This window comes from Coregonus clupeaformis, chromosome 19 (genome assembly GCF_020615455.1).
Source record: "Coregonus clupeaformis isolate EN_2021a chromosome 19, ASM2061545v1, whole genome shotgun sequence".
In the NCBI taxonomy this organism is placed as follows: domain Eukaryota; kingdom Metazoa; phylum Chordata; class Actinopteri; order Salmoniformes; family Salmonidae; genus Coregonus; species Coregonus clupeaformis.
The window spans coordinates 47,348,844-47,371,296 of NC_059210.1; the positions used below are offsets into that span (position 1 = coordinate 47,348,844).

General features: G+C 44.3%; 1 protein-coding gene across 1 annotated transcript in view; it reads right to left on the reverse strand.

Moving 5' to 3' along the window:
* LOC121531219 (serine/threonine-protein kinase WNK1-like) overlaps positions 1 to 22,453 on the reverse strand; it is a 61,312-nt gene that overhangs the window by 17,190 nt on the left and 21,669 nt on the right. The window contains exons 3-13 of the mRNA XM_045205099.1: positions 8,251 to 8,423; positions 7,886 to 8,106; positions 6,090 to 6,247; positions 3,500 to 3,588; positions 3,050 to 3,269; positions 2,729 to 2,830; positions 2,246 to 2,615; positions 1,951 to 2,111; positions 1,729 to 1,806; positions 1,342 to 1,377; positions 755 to 895 (exon numbers count right to left, since the gene is read on the reverse strand). Coding sequence (XP_045061034.1) covers positions 755 to 895; positions 1,342 to 1,377; positions 1,729 to 1,806; positions 1,951 to 2,111; positions 2,246 to 2,615; positions 2,729 to 2,830; positions 3,050 to 3,269; positions 3,500 to 3,588; positions 6,090 to 6,247; positions 7,886 to 8,106; positions 8,251 to 8,423 — 1,749 coding nt within the window. The remainder of the gene's footprint in view (positions 1 to 754; positions 896 to 1,341; positions 1,378 to 1,728; positions 1,807 to 1,950; positions 2,112 to 2,245; positions 2,616 to 2,728; positions 2,831 to 3,049; positions 3,270 to 3,499; positions 3,589 to 6,089; positions 6,248 to 7,885; positions 8,107 to 8,250; positions 8,424 to 22,453) is intronic.

A 22,453-nucleotide genomic window follows, 5' to 3' on the forward strand; every position in this document is an offset into this window, starting at 1 on the left:
TATGTAAACATTATTAAAAGTGACCAGTGTTCAATGACTATGTACATAGGGCAGCAGTCTCTAAGGTTCAGGGCAAGGTACTGGGTGGAGGTCAGCTAGTGGTGACTGTCTAACAGTCTGATGGCCTGGCGATAGAAGCTGTTTCTCAGTCTCTCGGTCCCAGCTTTGATGCACCTGTACTGTCTCCGCCTTCTAGATGGTAGCGGGGTGAACAGAAAGTACAAGGTTTTACTTCTCGTAGGACATGTGTCGTCTGTTTGTAGGCTCCTTATACTACTAACACATGTCAAGCCTAACAACTAACACTAATCACACACACACACACACACACACACGTTGCCCCTGGCCTGTGTGTACCTGCAGCACAGAGACGTTTGTGGCCTGATAGAGGAAGTAGAGGTACTCTGCATTGATTGGAGGAGACAGGATAGGAGGGCTTGGTTCATTGGCCCATGACTGACAGCCATGCAGGAAAAAGCAGCAGCATGCAAAAGGAACGCATGAAAGAAAGAGTGGATGAAAGAGTAGAGGCCGACACAGAGCAGTTAGTCAAAAAGCAGAAGAAGAAAAAAAGAAGAGGGAAAGAATAGAAAAGAGAAAGGAATGACGAGACTGTACATGCGTGATAAAACATTTACTAGATGGAATACATTCTGTGTCCTTGTTTGTAGATTGTCTGAGTGTTTTAGCGTTAGTATGAGCGTAAGCTGGGGTTGTTGTGCACTTGACCAATGTGTTGGTGTGAGTGCCTCACCTGTATTTGCTGGTCTCCAGGCTGGAGAGGTGGTAGTGCTGAGCTCTGAGGTGCATCGCTGCTCTCTGGCTGTGGCTGCTGGAGGTGCAGGGGAGGGATGGGCTGAGAGGAGGGGAGCAACGCCACCTGCTGGGGGGGCAACTACAGGGGGTGGGGGGAGAGACAGCGATAAGAGATCTGCACAAATCGAACAGCCATATCTGCAGAGAAGAGAGACAAGACTCTCTCTTCATTATCTATTCACCAACACACTGCTCTTCAAACAAACCCACCATCCCTCACCCAGAGGCCTAACCACCTCAGTTTTACACTAGCTCTCATCCAACTCCCCCAGGCACTTACCTACTGCATCACATAGCAATACTATAAATCAGTCTCATATAGCTTCAGTATAGGTTTTACTGCATGGATTATACAGTACACACACACACACTACTCAAATAGCAGAAGGACAGCATAGAAATAGTATAGGGATACCATAGAAACAGTATAGGGATACCATATAAACAGTATATGTTTAGAGAAAGGCTGTGGGTATGAGAGTAGAGGGAAGAGGTGTGCGTTTGCAAGGGACGGTTTTTATCTACCTGAGGGGAGAGCGATGGGTGGAAGTAACCTCCGTACTATAATAAGAAACAAAATACAACAAAGGGTAAGAGGGAGAGGAGAGAGACAGAACAGAGGAAGGAAATAGGAAAATATAAGGAGAGAGGGATACAAAAGCATAGGAAGAAAGAAAAACAACTGACAACCAAAAGGAATGCACAAAGAAACCGAAAGAAAGAGGGAGAGAGAGAGAGAGCTGGGAGGGTCCACCAATGTTTTCAACAACATGCCCATTTGGCCTTTTGGTAAGAGCCCAGAGAAACCTCTGATCTAGATCTATTCAGTGTTTTGATCTATGAACTAGGTGTGATCAGCTGAGGAACAGCAGTGTTGTGGTGGTGAAGTTGTATTGTGATGGAGACGTGTACCTGTTGTGGAGCCCCAGGGGCAGGCTGGGAGCTTGGAGCCCCAGGGACAACAATGGCATGCTGGGCAGCAGGAACCACCTGACAAACAGGACAGACGGAGGAGGAGAGAGAATGAGATAGAAACTACATCGGACTTTCTCTATGATACATGCAGAGACAAGAGTTGGGTACTTTTACTGTGAGAACATTAAATGCATTGCGTGTGCCACGATAATGACTCACCATGGTCTGCTGTGGCTGACGCGATTGGTCTGTTTGGACAGGAGAGGGGGCCTCTGGCTGAAGCTGCTGACTGGGAAGAGAGCTGTATGACATCACCGGCTGAACCGGGTGCGTCTCATGAAGGACGGAGGAACCCTGAGCACTATCTGTCATTTGATTGGCTGAAATAGGGAGGGGTAGAGAATGGGGAGATGGTTTGTCAATTGATAGTTTATAAACACTAGATTAAGACTATAATGTAGGTCAATAATACAGAGCCCTGAGAGCAAAAAGGCAGAAGGTACAGACCGGTCTCAGTCTGCTGTGGGTACTGGTCCACCTCTGGCCTCTCTGACTCTGGCTGGACTGAAACCTGAACTGGAACCTGGGCCAATACTGGGACAGAGACTGGGAGCTGCCCTGTACACTGGGGTATATAGGGAACCCCCTGTGGCCCCAGCTGTGCTGTCTGAGGGGGGGATGTAGGGTGCCATGGGCTGGGCTGGCTGCTGGGTGGGGGGGATGTAGGGGGCTGCCTGAGGGACGGGCTGGGCTGGTTGGGGGCCCTCTGTGCTGGGCTGGAGCCCTGGTTGAGGTTGGCCCTGCTGCTGTAGTAGTTGTTGCTGCTGTTGTTGTTGTTGGCCCTGCTCCTCCTCCAGCCTCCTCTTCTCCTGCTCCTCTCTCACCTTAAATCCAATCACATCTAGTTTAGCTTCGTTTAATTCATTTGATTGCAATACCATAAAACTTTACATTCATCCAGGATTCAAATCAAAGATTCCATTGAGCCGGTACAGACCTGTTGCCTCTGCTCTCTTTTCCTGCTGATGAGGGAAACTCTGTCCTTGATGGCCTTAGCCATTGTCTTATGGTCCCCTTCACACACGTAGCCAGACTCCACCTGACAAACAAACACACACACACAGAACAGGCAGTGTTAGGACTTGACTCACATTTATTATTATTTAGTCTAGATGATGTTTGTAAATCAAGGATTCCTAAATAATCAGGAAGAATAAAGATTGTGTCCTGGTCAAAATGAATGCACTATATAGGGAATAGGGTGCCATTTGGGACACAGTCAATATCTCTCTGAAGTGGACATTGTGTTGTCACCCACCATCTCCTGGGCCACGTCCTCAGGAACGTCCTTGCTGAGGTCGAAGGAGAACTCGATGGCCTCGTTGTCCTTGTACTTCCCCTTCAGCTTCTTGACGTCCTCTATCCTCAGCCACAGCTTTATGGCCTCCATCTCCCCGTCGTCCTCCTCGGCCAGCTCCACACGCACCCCCGTCTCCTCCTGGAAGAAGGCATGGTTCAGCAGGTCCTTTATCGAGTACCTGGGAGACAGTGAGAGGGGGGTGAGAGAGAACAGAAGAGGGAGAGCGGATGAGTCAAATCAATACAGACATCTTTAACACACTTTGAAACTGATCTCATTTTGAGAAGGTCCTGGGTGGTTGAGTATGAATACTCTCCCTGTATCTGTGTCTCAATAGCTGGTTATGAAGCTCAAATCACATTGGATAAGAGTGTCTGCTAAATTATCAAAATATGAATGTGAGTTGACCTCTCGTCCTTGTTCTGTCGGATACATCCCTCGATGATCTCCTTCACCTCGGGGATGGCCACCTTGTCGAAGCTGGCTGGCTTCACCCCCTATAAGACACACAGACCTCCCAGTCACAACCCACACATTGTCAACATTCTTTCCGTGATTCTATACAGGGTTGCGTTAAGTAGGGCCCAAGGTTGCAGATAGAAATGTATTGTACAGAGATGAAATTATTACATATTCTACATGACAGAGAAGTATGTCTGTTCTCTGTAATATATTTATATCTGCGCCTTCTGTGGCGTTGCACTGTCGCCTCATAGCAGTACCATATTAGAACAGTGTATAACACTGTATTGGGCTGCAGCGCATGCTATATGTTTAAACTCATGTAATTGAATGTGATCTACTTGAGTCTTCCTTGTGGGAAAACAAAGTTGTTGAGGGGGAATGGAGCAAAATAGTAATGGCATCTTTTTGTTGGCACTAACGCAGTCATGGTTCATTGGACAAAGCCTATGAGGAAAATGAATGGCTTTTTTGAAGCGGTTTTGGATAAACACCAAAAATAAGGTCTGTGGTAAACACAGGCTTAGGAGATCTTATACGTTGCGTTCTATGAGATAATCTTCATCAGCTAACGTCACGTTTTGTGAACTTTTAAGAATGTATGTAATAATAAAAAACACAAACCACTTAAAGGCTTCATAATTCATAAAGGTCATGTTAACTGACTGGTATTATCTCATAGACCAACCGTATAAGATCTCCTATGCCTGTGTTAACCTCAGACTTTAGGGATGGCTGACCAAACCAGAGGTAACTTATTTCCGGGTTTTAAGACTACAAGCTGGCGTGCTCCATAGTCACCAGTTACAGCATTCCCGTCTCAGAGCAAGGTTCAGCAGCAACCCACTATACCCAGGGCCTGTGCTGCTGAGGACCACTAACCTAGAAGTCTACATGTGAACTCAAAAGTTATGCTGACACTCCCACACTTTGACGACTAGGGGCTGGTGCTGTTGTTGCTGGGAGTTGGGGAGAGGATGGATTCCAGAAAAGAGGGTTGATGAGGGGAGAGGAAGGAGAAGAGAAGGAGTGATGCAGTGAAAGAGGAGTGAAGGAGAAATGGAGGAGGGAGCGGAGGATGTATGAGTGACGTGTCGAGTGATGATAGGTCTATAGAGACAGCAGCAGACTGTCATATATGATATCTGAAGCGCTGATAGACAGTAATAATAATAATAATATGCCATTTAGCAGACGCTTTTATCCAAAGCGACTTACAGTCATGCGTGCATACATTTTTTTTTTTTTTTGTGTATGGGTGGTCCCGGGGATCGAACCCACTACCTTGGCGTTACAAGCGCCGTGCTCTACCAGCTGAGCTACAGAGGACCAGTCATAAGGTTGCACACTTCTGATGGCCTCAATGCAATAAGTCTGGTATATATACTGATTCCTGGAATGCATGTTACTTATCAAGGGAGTTTAACAATGTTTAGCTAAACATGAGTTTAACAATGTTTAGCTAAGGTAAAAAGTAACCTGTGTCATGTGGCGCTCATAGAAGGAACAGGCACATGCGAGAAGGTGTACCTACTACCTCCCAATGTAGTTGATGATCAACTGTGCTCACTGAAACTGGCAGCAGACATTACTAGAATGGCAACGCTGATTGGTGAGAAAATAGGCTCACCTTCAAGGCCCATTTTTAACCATAAATCATGGAGTATTGTTAGATTAATTTGGATTTTAAGAATAATGACTACAGGATTTCACCCCAAATACAGTATAAATGTTAGAATTATCATGTAGTGTCAACCCACTAACAGAGGGGGCGGTACTAAACATTCAAGGGTGAAGGGGAAGGCGGAAACTGTTTAGAAAAGTCACCTAAAGGTGGGAGGAGTCAAGTTCAGGAGGTATAAAATCGTATGTTTGTGTCTTTGGCGCCAGAGCTCTCCATGAATAAACATACAAAAAATCCTTCTTCGTGGTTATGGACCTTGAATCATTGATGATTAAAACCAGAGCCTTACAACCTCTGGTAATGATTCAAGCTTAGGTTGAATTAGAGATAGAAATTCACATGACAAGTATCTATGCTGAGGTGTGTGCGCGTGTTCCTCCTTTGGATCCAAGCCCAGGCCCGGTTACAGTATCAGCCAGAAGGGAATAAGAGGACAGTCCAGACACTCCCCCCAATCAATCCCACACTCCTCACTTCAACTGACAGACACACTCAACACAAGAGAAAGAACGAGAAAAAGTGCAATAGAAAGAGAAAAATAATGTAGGTTGCAGGATTGAGGGAGGTGGGAAAAGAGGTAATGGAGAGACAGAGAGAGGAAGAGGGCTCGCAGCGAAGACAAAGAGTGGTGAGAAAAAGACAAAAGAGAGAGAGTGGCAAAGAAAGGCCAATAATGCAAATGGTAAATAAATGATCATCTCTAAAGGGACAGAACAGCAGGGCGGGGGAAGCACGGAGGGAGGAGAAGGGGCAGGTAAAGAGGGAACTGGAAAGAGGAGGAGAGCGGGTGGCAGAGCGAGGACAACAGGGAGAGGGTTTCAGGGAATTGGGATTGAGGCAGGGGAGACTTACGCTGGTGACTCTGCGGTAGATCTGTGCAGCGTTCTGGCACTCGGAGTATGGGTACTCTGAGGTGGCCATCTCCAGCATGCACATCCCAAAGGCATACACATCCACTGACTCGTCGTACTTCTCCTCATACATCTCAGGCGCCATGAACTCAGGGGTACCTTAAATCAAATACAACCATTCAGAACTCTGTCTCTCTGTGTGTTCGTCTCCATCTCCGAGTGTCACACCCCAAACGCCCCTCTTCTCCTCTAACCAAGAGGAGGAAGAGTGACCGGTCCACCGCTGCCTCCGGGTGAGCAGAAGCTGCGAGAAGAGAGTAGAGAAATAGAGAGAGGGGAGGAGAGAAAAAAAAAAAGGGGAGGGGGGGGGGCGGGCTCAGTTAGACCGTAGTGAAAGAGGCACAAGTTTATCTGTGTAAGACCTGCTTATCTGTGGGGTGACACCTTGTATAGGGAGTCTATAGAAGATGGCTGGTATACTTAAAACACTGTGGGGGGAGGGGGGCAAACTGGTGTTAGACACACCTGTCAGTTTAACTACTGACAGGCTGTAGAATGGCCCGGTTTACCAATCAGAACCCGGTTAGTGAGTTGAGTTGAACGCCAATGATCAGGGGCCTCAAAACGGCAGAGAAGGGGCACAAATAGTAAGACTAGCTATGGAAATAACTTGTGTCAAGACCTTACATTTCACAACTAAACACTCAAACATAACCTGTTTCATACAAACATACCTTTGAGTAGTCTGACTCACCTGTCCTCCTTGACCTGGGGAGTAAGGTGTTACGGTGAGGGCTGAGAGAAGCAGATCCCATAGCTAGTTAGTGAAACAGTGCATGTCTGGACACCAGCCTTATTCAAATAGCAGATACTCTGCTCTCAATCTTCTAATGGTCTTACACAGAAAAACTCTAATTGTTATTTGAAATGATTTGGTTTTTGTAAGATGTGTGTCACAGTGCACTCGCACACTTACCAGGCCCATAACAGCAAATACTCACTGACCAGAAGTACCCTATTTATTCCTTTACTGCAGAATGGAGCACAGCTGAGGCTAGAGCCTACAGTTTCAAAACATACCCGAGTGTGAAAAAAAAATAAAAAAGGCTGATAAAGGAGAAGAGGAAAGTGGGAAGGGGGTGGGGACTTTCCAGACAGAAAAAGAAGCAGACATTATTCTCTGTGCTCCTGAAATTGTTTAAAAGACAGAGAAACACTGACAAAAACCTGTAGGAGCAAACCCTTCAAAAAACAGAAACGGCAAACGTTATTGGCATCACTGGCAAACAGACCACATATTTCCAAACCACAGAGCAAAGACCAGTCTGAGAAAGAACACAGAACCAGAGGCCATACCTGTAGCCCTGGCCTGGTTAGCCTAACAGTTAAGGCATGACAGGTGGATTGAGATTCATATTTCAGAGAGACAGAGAAATTGGAGGCGCTACTTACTCTCAGTAGGAGCCTGAAACAGTGAACTTTCACTTTGAGGAGGAAAAAGATAATCAAATCGATTCTGTCACCGAGTAACCAGCCCTGGCGGACTCGCTGACATAACACAGTGTGTGTAAAGAGAGGGTTTGTGGGTCTCCCCATGGCCTGGCCTCCACTTGAGCTGTGGTTTGAATAGAGAGCTGAAACATTGTGGTCTGTTTTCCAACCTCAATGTCAGTCAAAAAAATATCAGAAATAAAAACCTAACCCCCCCACACACACACACAAGACATCCCCCATTGGAGTGTAGTGGGGAAGAAAGCAGGGCACAGTAAAAGGTAGCGGGTGATATTGGGGTCTTACCTATGACACTCTTGGCGAAAGAGGACCTCTTGAGTGTGGCCAATCCCAGGTCTCCTATCTTGACAGAGCCTGTGGGGCCCGTGATGAAGATGTTGTCACACTTCAGGTCCCTGTGGATGATGGGAGGGGCCCTGGTGTGGAGGAAGTGAAGGCCCTTCAGGATCTGCCTACACCAGCTCCTCAGAACCTTGATCTTCATGACCTTGAAGCGCTTCAGATACCTACAAAACAGGAGGGATATAGGGCTAAAGATTGACATCGCACAACCATCCTCATCACATTTCACTGATTGGGGTACCTAGGACCGACAATTTAATCATGATGATGGACTGGTGTTGACGTCTGTGTGTGAGAGTGAGACTCACGTTTTGAGTGTTCCAGAGGTCATGAGTTCTGTGACCAGCACAATGCACTTCCTGCCTTTAACAGGGGCCTCCCAGGAGTCGTAGAAGCGGACGATGTTGGGGTGCTGCAGCCCCTTCAGCATGCCCGCCTCCTCCTTGAACCGCTGGCGCTCCGACTTGGACAGCTTACGGTCCTACAGGGGGAAAATCATAGGAACGTCAGTGTTACATAAAGGAGAGGGAGAGCGTCAATACAGTTGAAAGAGTGGATTTAGCTTGCATGCTTATATGGCAAATACTTTTTATATGCAGGAGAGGTCAAATAACACAACGGGAACAGTAGCCTACTACTAGTATGCCAAAGTGAAAGCAGTCTACATTTCCGTCAGTTAGGCCTAGTGTTGTTTTTGCAATACAAATGCTTAGCTCACTAAACTCTTGGCAAGAGAACAAGTCCGCAAACATTTCCGTCAGTTAACCTACAATTACAATGTTTTTAGCGTGCTTGGGACAAAATACTTCACCACTTGTATCTTTCAAAGCTGTAAACGGCATAGAGTTGGATGAAGGTGCTTTAGAGTATATAAAGAACAGTAGTATGTCAACCTATAGCCTCTCTAGACCTACAGGTTTTCATCAAATCAGATGAAACAGCTTTCAAACATCTCTCTCACACACACTATCAAACAATCGTGTGCACGCCGACACACACAGAATCTGGGGCGTAGGGCATTGTCCCTGTTTTCTCTGGCGTGGGGCAGTGACATGAGAGGAATGTGTGCAGCTTTGGCCTACTTTTCCACCAAACAAAACAAAGAGCCTAAGCGTGAGAGAGATGAATGTGAAGTGGATACGTGAAAAACCTCATTTCTCCCGTCTACTAACCAACTCCCCTCAGTCTACCACCGCAAAGCACGCAAAATGTCTCATCAGTAGGGACAGGCGTTTTTCTTGGTCAGGTCATGTGGTCAGTAAAAACAGCTGGCTCTACTCAGCAGACAAGGCCAGCTTACCACAACAAACAATAAAGCTTCATGCATCTATTTGAAACAATTGATTCCTGATAAAGAGTTCAAGTCAACATACAGATTAAGCAGACTACACACTACTCCTAGAGCACTCTATTCCAAGAGTTCTGTCTGGCAACGTTCAACAGGTGGCCAGCCTAAAGTCCTGACAGAATATCAACTCAAATACCTTCATGCATCTGTAGGCTAGAACTCATTTGAACTCTTTATGATAGCCAATGCCTACATTCTTGGACAAATAAAACAACCAACATTTTCTTCACTAAGAGAGACAGCAAATAAATTGTATGCACTCACTAACTGTAAGTCGCTCTGGATAAGAGCGTCTGCTATCTAACTGTAAGTCGCTCTGGATAAGAGCGTCTGCTATCTAACTGTAAGTCGCTCTGGATAAGAGCGTCTGCTATCTAACTGTAAGTCGCTCTGGATAAGAGCGTCTGCTATCTAACTGTAAGTCGCTCTGGATAAGAGCGTCTGCTATCTAACTGTAAGTCGCTCTGGATAAGAGCGTCTGCTATCTAACTGTAAGTCGCTCTGGATAAGAGCGTCTGCTATCTAACTGTAAGTCGCTCTGGATAAGAGCGTCTGCTATCTAACTGTAAGTCGCTCTGGATAAGAGCGTCTGCTAAATGACTAAAATGTAAAAAGAAAGTCTAATTTTACAATAGGCCTTTGTAAATACTAAAACGGCCAGAGTCTGTGCACAGGCCTGAGGCCTTTATGCCTCAGTCTCAGGGTTGCCACTAGTTGCCAGATATACTGCTGGACTGACCTACATTTGCACTGTGCTCTGCCAACCCAGACCAGACCACAATATAAAACGTCAGCACAAGATCTGGCAACCCATCACCAGTCAACCCAGCCCAGAATAGAACCCCCTTAGTCAAAGACCTGACACCCTGCCAGGTTGTCCAGGAAACGCTCCCCATTGTTTGAGGAGAGCACAGGGAAAGAGAGACAGAGCGAGAACTTTCTCAACAAAAGAGCAATGAAACAGCAGTTAAAGAGGACCTGAGCTGTTCCGACTGTGGGGCTTTGGTCTGACTGATGAGTGTTGAGTGTGGGGGGGCAGTTACTAGGGAGGGTGTTTTGGCAGACAGGACACATCGGGATGAGGATTCTTTGGACAAGAGGCAGCGTTTTCTGTAAGGGGCGGAGGGTTGAGGGGGTGATAGGGAACAAGAGTATATTTTAGTCGGAGGGGTGACCCTGAGCCTGGATGAGGGCTGGGGGTGAATGTCAGGGTCGAGGGGGTGCTTGCTGTGCCCTCTGACCTAGTTTCAGTTTCTGCTGGGCCCGTGGTTCCCCTTTCCTTTTCTTTGCTCTTTCAAATCAAAAACAGACCCCTCGCCTCTACACATTAGGGCTGGGCAGTATACCGTATTTTACATTGATGCACAGATCGGTTTGGGTTTTTACTTTACCTTCTATAACGGTATGTGAATGTTTGGTTTGTTAAATGTGATACGCCGTGTGTAACATCCATTGATATAGTTTTCTACCTGAGTCATCTCTCTCCATGCCGCTTTCCACACAGACCTAGCCCTGCCCCCTGTTACTAAAGGAGCGCATTTGTTGTTCCTCGACCACAACACTTGAATTGTCTCTGCATGGTCAATGCAGCACATGCAACAATGTTGTTGACAACGATGCAGTCATCACTTTACTTTTTAATATAAATCCACTAGCGTTCTATAATTACACTATTAGTTTGTGTTTCTTACATCGGCAAACAGCTAGTTTGTCTTTCCATAGAAAGTTGGGCCTAAATCTTGTTAGCTGCTAATGCTAATCACTATCTAGCTAATAAAATGTACTGACGCCTCGATCACACCAACAGCGTCATTGCATTTTGGTACACCAGAAGTACATTAAATTTCCCATGGAACGCTGTGTTTGCCTTGCAGCATTGTATTGCAGAGGCAGTTGCAGTGCATTCTGTGTGGTGCATACATTGGATTTATCGAACGTATGCGTCAAACTGTATGCGTAGACGGCTTGACAGAAATGGTAGCAGAAGGTGAACTTTGGTTGCACACATTTCCAGATGATGCTGCATACTATTTTGCGCAATGACGCTATCGGTGTGATCAAGGCGTGAGTCAGAACAAACATAACTAGCTATACAGCCTGATAATACCAGTGATGGTGTAGACCTACAGTACCAGTTAAAAGTTTGGACACACCTACTCATTCAAGGGTTGTTCTTTATTTCTTACTATTTTCTACATTGTAGAATAATAATGAAGACATCAAAACTATGAAATAACACATATGGAATCATGTAGTAACCCAAAAAGTGTTAAAACAAATCAAAATATATTTTATATTTGAGATTCTTCAAAGTAGCCACCCTTTGCCTATGACAGCTTTGCACACTCTTGGCATGCTCTCAACCAGCTTCACCTGGAATGCTTTTCCAACAGTCTTGAAGGAGTTCCCACATATGCTGAGCACTTGTTGGCTGCGTTTCCTTCACTCTGCTGTCCGACTCATCCCAAACCATCCCAATTGGTTTGAGGTAGGGTGATTGTGGAGGCCAGGTCATCTGATGCAGCACTCCATCACTCTCCCTCTTGGTAAAATAGCCCTTACACAGCCTGGAGGTGTGTTGGGTCATTGTCCTGTTGAAAAAAATGATAAGCCCAAACCAGATGGGATGGCGTATCGCTGCAGAATGCTGTGGTAGACATGCTGGTTAAGTGTGCCTTGAATTCTAAATAAATCAAAAGACAGTGTCACCAGCAAAGCACCCCCACACCATTACACCTCCTCCTCCATGCTTTACGGTGGGAAATACACATGTGGAGATCATCAGTTCACCTACTCTGCGTCTCACAAAGACATGGCGGTTTGAACCAGAAATCTCCAATTTGGACTCCAGACCAAAGGACACAGTTCCAATGGTCTAATGTCCATTGCTCGTGTTTCTTGGCCCAAGCAGGTCTATTCTTCTTATTGGTGTCCTTTAGTAGTGGTTTCTTTGCAGCAATTCGACCATGAAGGCCTGATTCACACAGTCCCTTCTGAACAGTTGATGTTGAGATGTGTCTGTGACTTGAACTCTGTGAAGCATTTATTTGGGATGCAATTTCTGAGGCTGGTAACTCTAATGAACTTATCCTCTGCAGCAGAGGTAACTCTGGATCTTCCATTCCTGTGGCGGTCCTCATGAAAGCCAGTTTCATCATAGCGCTTCATGGTTTTTGCGATTGCACTTGAAGAAACATTCAAAGTTCTTGAAATGTTCCCTATTGACTGACCTTCATGTCTTAAAGTAATGATGGACTGTCGTTTGTCTTTGCTTATTTGAGCTGTTCTTGCCATAATATGGACTTGGTCTTTTACCAAATAGGGCTATCTTCTGTATATCCCCCCCTACCTTGTCACAACACAACTGATTGGCTCAAACGCATTAAGGAAATAAATTCCACAAATTAACTTTTAAGGCGGCACACCTGTTAATTGAAATGCATTCCAGGTGACTACCTCATGAAGCTGGTTGAGAGAATGCCAAGAGAGTGCGCAAAGCGGTCATCAAGGCAAAGGGTGGCTATTGAAGAATCTCAAATATATTTTGATTTGTTTAACACTTTTTTGCTAACTACATGATTCTGTGTGTTATTTCATAGTTTTGATTTTTCTACAATGTAAAAAAATTTAAAAATAAAGAAAAACCCTTGAATGAGTAGGTGTGTCCAAACCTTTGACGTAGTGTACATCTGCATGTTTTTTTGTGCAACAGTATCTTCTAAATCAAAGAGGAACACGCAAAGCAAAAATATGTTAGCTACATGAAGTAGCTAAGAGAAAATATTAAAATGTAGCCAAAGATTATAGGGTCCCCTAGGAAACACTTGTCAACACTGATTCCTATTCTGTTACAATAACTCCTCCCTGGCATTTTCATTTGTCGTCATGTCAAACACTGTATTCAAAGTGCCCACTATTATATTCTAACTATAGAATTAGAATAATCATTCCATTTCCACGATTCAAACCGTTCACCCAAGTGTTTTGCTCTAAATCACAAGTCAAATCACAATTGCAAGATTTGGTAAAAAATAAGGCCTAGATTGTTTGCTAATATCGTGCAGCCCTTCGTGGCAGGGTGGAACTGATCTCAGGAAATGCAGAAATGGATGAAAATGCAGAAAATTATTTTGGGTTGAAGTTCAATTGAACCGCATAAAACAATCAGAATGGAGAAAGACCCATTGAAATCCCTTAGAATGTATGTGTTGCCACCCTAGGGTCACACATTACTCATAAAGATCATTTGTAACTTATTATTCAAAAACATAAAATACCGTCCCTTTTTATACCGGGATATATTTTCGCAATATCGCCCAGCCCTAATACACATTAGCACATCTTGTAAAGCTGACAAGATTTTCAGTGGATTATTAAGGTAGATTTACATTGGAGGGATGCGGAACGACTAAGTACTGTCATTAGAGTTCGGAGCAGCCTGACAGTCAGATGCCTTTCTATCCGATCTATTTGCCTTCGTGCTAATTCTAATCCAATTCTGTCAGATCTACAGTTGAGTGCATAGGGTAGGGCTTGAGTTGGACCCCTGAACTGTAACGTTAAGTGTCTCCTCACGTCAGAGTTGTACTGTACTGTCTGCTGCTATCTGGGCTGTGCCCAGTCCGAGCAATGGTTAACTGACTGAGGAGGCCAGGAGAGGGAGAGAGTCAGTGGGGCAGATTCGAGTTTAGTAAGTAAACATAGCAGCACTCAGCCACCGTCTCCTAGCTCACCTGAATAGCCTCCTCTCAGAGCCTGCCAGTGCCACTCCACAGCACACTCACAAACCAACACACAGACACACACACGCACACTTAGGCCTACACATACAAACACACCTGTGTGCACAGCCTTTCTCTGAAAACAGTATCACAAGATCAGAATGTCAGTAGTGTTAAACAGCTCAACACTCAGAAGTGAGATCATGACAGCGAACAACAGTGAGCCACATACAGTTGAAGTCAGAAGTTTACATACACCTTAGGCAAATACATTTAAACTCAGTTTTTCACAATTCCTGACATTTAATCCTAGTAAAAAGTCCCTTTCTTAGGTCAGTTAGGATCACCACTTTATTTTAAGAATGTGAAATGTCAGAATAATAGTAGCGAGAAGGATTTATTTCAGCTTTTATTTCTTTCATCACATTCCCTGTGGTTCACAAGTTTACATACACTCAATTAGTATTTGGTAGCATTGCCTTTAAATTGTTTAACTTGGGTCAAACGTTTCAGGTAGCCTTCCACAAGCTTCCCACAATAAGTTGGGTGAATTTTTGGCCCATTCCTCCTGACAGAGCTGGTGTAACTGAGTCAGGTTTGTAGGCCTCCTTGCTCGCACACGCTTTTTCTCAGTTCTGCCCACAAATGTTCTATGGGATTGAGGTCAGGGCATTGTGATGGCCACTCCAATACCTTGTCTATGTTGTCCTTAAGCCATTTTGCCACAACTTTGGAAGTATGCTTGGGGTAATTGTCCATTTGGAAGACCAATTTGCGACCAAGCTTTAACTTCCTGACTGATGTCTTGAGATGTTGCTTCAATATATCCACATAATTTTCCTTCCTCATGATGCCATCTATTTTGTGAAGTGCACCAGTCCCTCCTGCAGCAAAGCCCCATAGCATGCTGCTGCCACCCCCGTGCTTCAGGGTTGGGATGGTGTTCTTTGGCTTGCAAGCCTTTTCACTCCAAACATAATGATGGTCATTATGGCCAAACAGTTCTATTTTTGTTTCATCAGACCAGAGGACATTTATCCAAAAAGTATGATCTTTGTACCCATGTGCAGTTGCAAACCATAGTCTGGCTTTTTTATGGCAGTTTTGGAGCAGTGGCTTCTTCCTTGCTGAGCGGCCTTTCAGGTTATGTCGATATAGGACTCGTTTTACTGTGGATATAGATACTTTTGTACCCGTTTCCTCCAGCATCTTCACAAGGTCCTTTGCTGTTGTTCTGGGATTGATTTGCACTTTTCGCACCAAAGTACGTTCATCTCTAGGAGACAGAACACATCTCCTTCCTGAGTGGTATGATGGCTGCGTGGTCCCATGGTGTTTATACTTGCGTACTATTGTTTGTACAGATGAACGTGGTACCTTCAGGCGTGTGGAAATTGCTCCCAAGGATGAACCAGACTTGTGGAGGTCTACCATTTTTTTTCTGATGTCTTGGCTGATTTCTTTAGATTTTCCCATGATGTCAAGCAAAGAGGCATTGAGTTTGAAGGTAGGCCTTGAAATACATCCACAGGTACACCTCCAAGTGACTCAAATGATGTTAATTACCTTTCAGAAGCTTCTAAAGCCATTACATTTACATTTTTGTCATTTAGCAGACGCTCTTATCCAGAGCGACTTACAGTTTTTTATATTTTTTTTTATACTGGCCCCCCATGGGAATCGAACCCACAACCCTGGCGTTGCAAACGCCATGCTCTATCAACTGAGCTACATCCCTGCCGGCCATTCCCTCCCCTACCCTGGACAACGCTGGGCCAATTGTGCGCCGCCCATGAGTCTCCCGGTCGCGGCCGGCTGCGACAGAGCCTGGATTCGAACCAGGATCTCTAGTGACACAGTTAGCACTGCAATGCAGTGCCTTAGACCACTGCGCCACTCAGGAGCTCACATCATTTTATGGAATTTTCCAAGCTGTTTGAAGGCACAGTCAACTTAGTGTATGTAAACTTCTGACCCACTGGAATTGTAATACAGTGAATTATAAGTGAAATAATCTGTCTGTAAACAATTGTTGGAAAAATTACTTGTGTCATGCACAAAGTAGATGTCCTAACCGACTTGCCAAAACTATAGTTTGTTAACAAGACATTTGTGGAGTTTAATGACTCCAACCTAAGTGTATGTAAACTTCAGACTTACATTTTAGTAATTTAGCAGACACTCTTATCCAGAGCGACTTACAGTTAGTGAGTGCATACATTTTTCATACTGGCCCCCCATGGGAATCGAACCCACAACCCTGGCGTTGCAAGCGCCATGCTCTACCAACTGAGCTCATTGCTTCACTATGAAATCAGTCACCACTAAGATAGACAAGAGTCACAGTTATAGCCTTGCTGTTTTTTGGTAACTAACAACTATACTGAGTTTCTGACTAAGCAGGTTGCGACTCACTCAGAAAGAGCACTCATACTGACCCAAAACTACAGATATTCACAAACCTAGTTTGAGATTTACTAACCTAGAATTGTAATGGGCACCATGCTGGCACAGAATGTTCTGGGTAATGGGTAGGGTACAAATGCAAATCAGAATGTCCTCCACTGCAAAATGTAAACATTACCACAGCCATAAATCCAGTGCCGAAATAGGCCAAGTATCTCAAAAGAGTGTCTCCATCAGATACCTTCTCAAGGCATAAATGCTGTGAAACGTACGAGCTGAGACAGGATGTGGAATGGTGACAGAGGATGGTGCGTTACCGCCACCAACAGCATGGGTGGTGAAATTGCATCTCAGTGCTAGAGGCGTCACTACAGACCCTGGTTCGATTCCAGGCTGTATCACAAACCGGCCGTGATTGGGGGTCCCATAGGGCGGCGCACAATTGGCCCAGCGTCGTCCAGGTTTGGCCGGGGTAGGCCGTCATTGTAAATAAGAATTTGTTAACTGACTTGCCTAGTTAAATAAAAAATAAAAAAGCCCAAAAAACTTCACTTCTAACAAAATGCTAACAAGTACTAAGGAATCCTCATAGACAATGCTAACTAAATTATAACGAGCGCATTGCGAACAATTTGTTCTTGTTCCTGACCTAAACTATACAAGTAACTAAAAAACACTACTCACAGTTTGCTGTATACACAAAACGAAAATTCTCCAGTAAGGTTCTTGATCCAAGATGGGAATTTCTGCTGTCAACAATAAATACTTGATTTTAGAACAAGCTAACCACTTAGCTAGATAGCGAACTAGCTAATAAATTAGCAAACCAAATGCACAACAGCAGACCATTTAGAACATTTTAGACAGTTAACTTAATAGTTATGATACTGTATCTAGTTGGCAAACATGTAGTTATGAAATCCATACTGTAATTAGATCACCTGGCGCATGCTGCACGACAGTGAGTGACTCTCAAGGCTCCGGTCTCTTGTTGTCGTGTGTTTATAAACAAACACCACATGACACGTGACTGGGGACTACCATAAACTACATAATGTGACAGATGAAGAACGCAATGTTCTTTATCTCCTAACGTATCGCATACGTTGACTGCAGGTATTTCCTTAAAAAGCAGCTACAAATATTCAAATTTATTAAAACAAACTTCAAAGAAATAGTTAACGGTATTGAAAAACCATCCTGTGGCTTTTTCAAAATGCACCGGTATACACAGTATACCGCCCAAGCCTACTGCGTATGGCTGTCAGATAACTGTGTAATCAATGTAATTGTCTGCATTACTTCCAATTCCCCATATGTTTTTTTCCCCTCGCATATACAGTGGGGAGAACAAGTATTTGATACACTGCCGATTTTGCAGGTTTTCCTACTTACAAAGCATGTAGGAGGTCTGTAATTTTTAATCATAGGTACACTTCAACTGTGAGAGACGGAATCTAAAACAAAAATCCAGAAAATCACATTGTATGATTTTTAAGTAATTCATTTGCATTTTATTGCATGACATAAGTATTTGATACATCAGAAAAGCAGAACTTAATACTTGGTACAGAAACCTTTGTTTGCAATTACAGAGATCATACGTTTCCTGTAGGTCTTGACCAGCTTTGCACACACTGCAGCAGGGATTTTGGCCCACTCCTCCATACAGACCTTCTCCAGATCCTTCAGGTTTTGGGGCTGTCGCTGGGCAATACGGACTTTCAGCTCCCTCCAATGATTTTCTATTGGGTTCAGGTCTGGAGACTGGCTAGGCCACTCCAGGACCTTGAGATGCTTCTTACGGAGCCACTCCTTAGTTGCCCTGGCTGTGTGTTTTGGGTCGTTGTCATGCTGGAAGACCCAGCCACGACCCATCTTCAATGCTCTTACTGAGGGAAGGAGGTTGTTGGCCAAGATCTCGCGATACATGGCCCCATCCATCCTCCCCTCAATACGGTGCAGTCGTCCTGTCCCCTTTGCAGAAAAGCATCCCCAAAGAATGATGTTTCCACCTCCATGCTTCACGGTTGGGATGGTGTTCTTGGGGTTGTACTCATCCTTCTTCCTCCAAACACAGCGAGTGGAGTTTAGACCAAAAAGCTATATTTTTGTCTCATCAGACCACATGACCTCCCATTCCTCCTCTGGATCATCCAGATGGTCATTGGCAAACTTCAGACGGGCCTGGACATGCGCTGGCTTGAGCAGGGGGACCTTGCGTGCGCTGCAGGATTTTAATCCATGACGGCGTAGTGTGTTACTAATGGTTTTCTTTGAGACTGTGGTCCCAGCTCTCTTCAGGTCATTGACCAGGTCCTGCCGTGTAGTTCTGGGCTGATCACTCACCTTCCTCATGATCATTGATGCCCCACGAGGTGAGATCTTGCATGGAGCCCCAGACCGAGGGTGATTGACCGTCATCTTGAACTTCTTCCATTTTCTAATAATTGCGCCAACAGTTGTTGCCTTCTCACCAAGCTGCTTGCCTATTGTCCTGAAACCCATCCCAGCCTTGTGCAGGTCTACAATTTTATCCCTGATGTCCTTACACAGCTCTCTGGTCTTGGCCATTGTGGAGAGGTTGGAGTCTGTTTGATTGAGTGTGTGGACAGGTGTCTTTTATACAGGTAACGAGTTCAAACAGGTGCAGTTAATACAGGTAATGAGTGGAGAACAGGAGGGCTTCTTAAAGAAAAACTAACAGGTCTGTGAGAGCCGGAATTCTTACTGGTTGGTAGGTGATCAAATACTTATGTCATGCAATAAAATGCAAATGATTACTTAAAAATCATACAATGTGATTGGATCTGGATTTTTGTTTTAGATTCCATCTCTCACAGTTTAAGTGTACCTATGATAAAAATTACAGACCTCTTCATGCTTTGTAAGTAGGAAAACCTGCAAAATCGGCAGTGTATCAAATACTTGTTCTCCCCACTGTAACTCACTGCTGATTGGGGTTGTCAATCATTCAGATTTTATTTAGATTGTTCAGGTTCACCATAAAAATAGTTTTGGTAGTTTTGCTTTAAAACAGTCAGTGTATTTGGTCATTTTTAATTTAACAGGGTAATTTCATAAAGGACAGAAATATTTTTTGCGAGCTGCGCATGGTCACATTCATTGGTCAGAGCGGGAGAAGCTCTCTGTAAAATTCCAAAAGGTCTAAACCAATCACTTTTGAGACGGGTAAAATCCAAAGCTGCATTATATTAATTGGCTAAATGCCATGCTAATCTCTAAAGATAAATATTGACATAGTACTACCTCAAAACATTTATTATCTGCAAAACTGACAAGTTAATCAGTAGGTGATTGTGATTTCTGATAAAACGTGGGGGGACAAAAAGCATAAATTGCCACACACACTAACAGAGAGCCACTCAGCTTAGAGAAGTAATCTCAGACAGAATCAGCTGAGGCCCAGGGCCCGGTTGCATAAAACATCTTAATTGTTTACCTTAAGGGTTTACCTTAAAGCTGCAATATGCACCCTTTTGGGCAACACAACCAAATTCACATAGAAATCTGAGTTTTAGATCTGTAATTCTCATTGAAAGCAATTCTAAGAAGCTGTAGATCTGTTCTATGTGCGCTATTCAGATCCTTCCTGTTCTTAAGTTACATTTTTGCGTCTTTCACTTTTGGTTTTGTACACCAGCTTCAAACAGCTGAAAATACAATATTTTTGCTTATTGAAAATATATTTCACAGCGGTTTAGATGTTACAATGATTCTCTACACTAAACATTGCTTGTTTTGTCACAAACTGAAATTGGGCAAACTATTTTAATTTTAGCAACCAGGAAGTGGCCGAGTGATTTCTGCATATTGCACCTTTAAGGAATAATGTTCCCTTACCTAAAGGAATTGTTTAAGGGTGTTGCATAGAGCCCCTCAAACATTTCCTTAGGTGAGGGCATCATTTAAGGGTTTTACGGTAGTTTGAAGGCATGTAAGGACTCTGGGACTAAACACCTCCCCTCTGCAACTGGATCCTGGACTTCCTGATGGGCTGCCCCCAGGTGGTAAGGGTAGGTAACAACACATTTTATTTTTTTATTTTTTTTATTTTTATTTCACCTTTATTTAACCAGGTAAACCAGTTGAGAACAAGTTCTCATTTACAACTGCGACCTGGCCAAGATAAAGCAAAGCAGTGCGATAAAAACAACACAGAGTTACATATGGGGTAAAACAAAACAAAGTCAAAAATACAACAGAAATAAATATATATACAGTGTGTGCAAATGTAGCAAGTTATGGAGGTAAGGCAATAAATAGGCTATAGTGCAAAATAATTACAATTAGTATTAACATTGGAATGATAGATGTGCAAGAGATGATGTGCAAATAGAGATACTGGGGTACAAATGAGCAAAATAAATAACAATATAGGGATGAGGTAGTTGGGCGGGCTAATTTCAGATGGGCTGTGTACAGGTGCAGTGATCGGTAAGGTGCTCTGACAACTGATGCTTAAAGTTAGTGAGGGAGATAAGTGTCTCCAGCTTCAGAGATTTTTGCAATTTGTTCCAGTCATTGGCAGCAGAGAACTGGAAGGAATGGCGGCCAAAGGAGGTGTTGGCTTTGGGGATGACCAGTGAGATATACCTGCTGGAGCGCATACTACGGGTGGGTGTTGCTATGGTGACCAATGAGCTAAGATAAGGCGGGGATTTGCCTAGCAGTGATTTATAGATGGCCTGGAGCCAGTGGGTTTGGCGACGAATATGTAGTGAGGACCAGCCAACAAGAGCGTACAGGTCACAGTGGTGGGTAGTATATGGGCCTTTGGAGACAAAACGGATGGCACTGTGATAGACTACATCCAATTTGCTGAGTAGAGTGTTGGAGGCTATTTTGTAAATGACATCGCCGAAGTCAAGGATCGGTAGGATAGTCAGTTTTACGAGGGCATGTTTGGCAGCATGAGTGAAGGAGGCTTTGTTGCGAAATAGGAAACCGATTCTAGATTTAACTTTGGATTGGAGATTCTTAATGTGAGTCTGGAAGGAGAGTTTACAGTCTAACCAGACACCTAGATATTTGTAGTTGTCCACATACTCTAGGTCAGACCCGTCGAGAGTAGTGATTCTAGTCGGGTGGGCGGGTGCAAGCAGCGTTCGGTTGAAGAGCATGCATTTAGTTTTACTAGTGTTTAAGAGCAGTTGGAGGCTACTGAAGGAGTGTTGTATGGCATTGAAGCTCGTTTGGAGGTTTGTTAACACAGTGTCCAATGAAGGGCCAGATGTATACAAAATGGTGTCGTCTGCGTAGAGGTGGATCTGAGAGACACCAGCAGCAAGAGCGACGTCATTGATATACACAGAAAAGAGTCGGCCCAATAATTGAACCCTGTGGCACCCCCATAGAGACTGCCATAGGTCCAGACAACAGGCCCTCCGATTTGACACATTGAACTCTATCTGAGAAGTAGTTGGTGAACCAGGCGAGGCAGTCATTTGAGAAACCAAGGCTATTTAGTCTGCCAATAAGAATGCGGTGGTTGACAGAGTCGAAAGCCTTGGCCAGGTCAATGAAAACGGCTGCACAGTACTGTCTATTATCGATCGCGGTTATAATATCGTTTAGGACCTTGAGCGTGGCTGAAGTGCACCCATGACCAGCTCGAAACCGGATTGCATAGCGGAGAAGGTACGGTGGGATTCGAAATGGTCGGTGATCTGTTTGTTAACTTGGCTTTCAAAAACTTTTTGAAAGGCAGGGCAGGATGGATATGGGTCTGTAACAGTTTGGATCTAGAGTGTCACCCCCTTTGAAGAGGGGGGATGACCGCGGCAGCTTTCCAATCTCTGGGGATCTCAGACGTTACGAAAGAGAGGTTGAACAGGCTAGTAATAGGGGTTGCGACAATTTCGGCGGCTAGTTTTAGAAAGAAAGGGTCCAGATTGTCTAGCCCAGATGATTTGTAGGGGTCCAGATTTTGCAGCTCTTTCAGAACATCAGCTGTCTGGATTTGTGTGAAGGAGAAGCGGGGGGGGCATGGGCAAGTTGCAGCGGAGGGTGCAG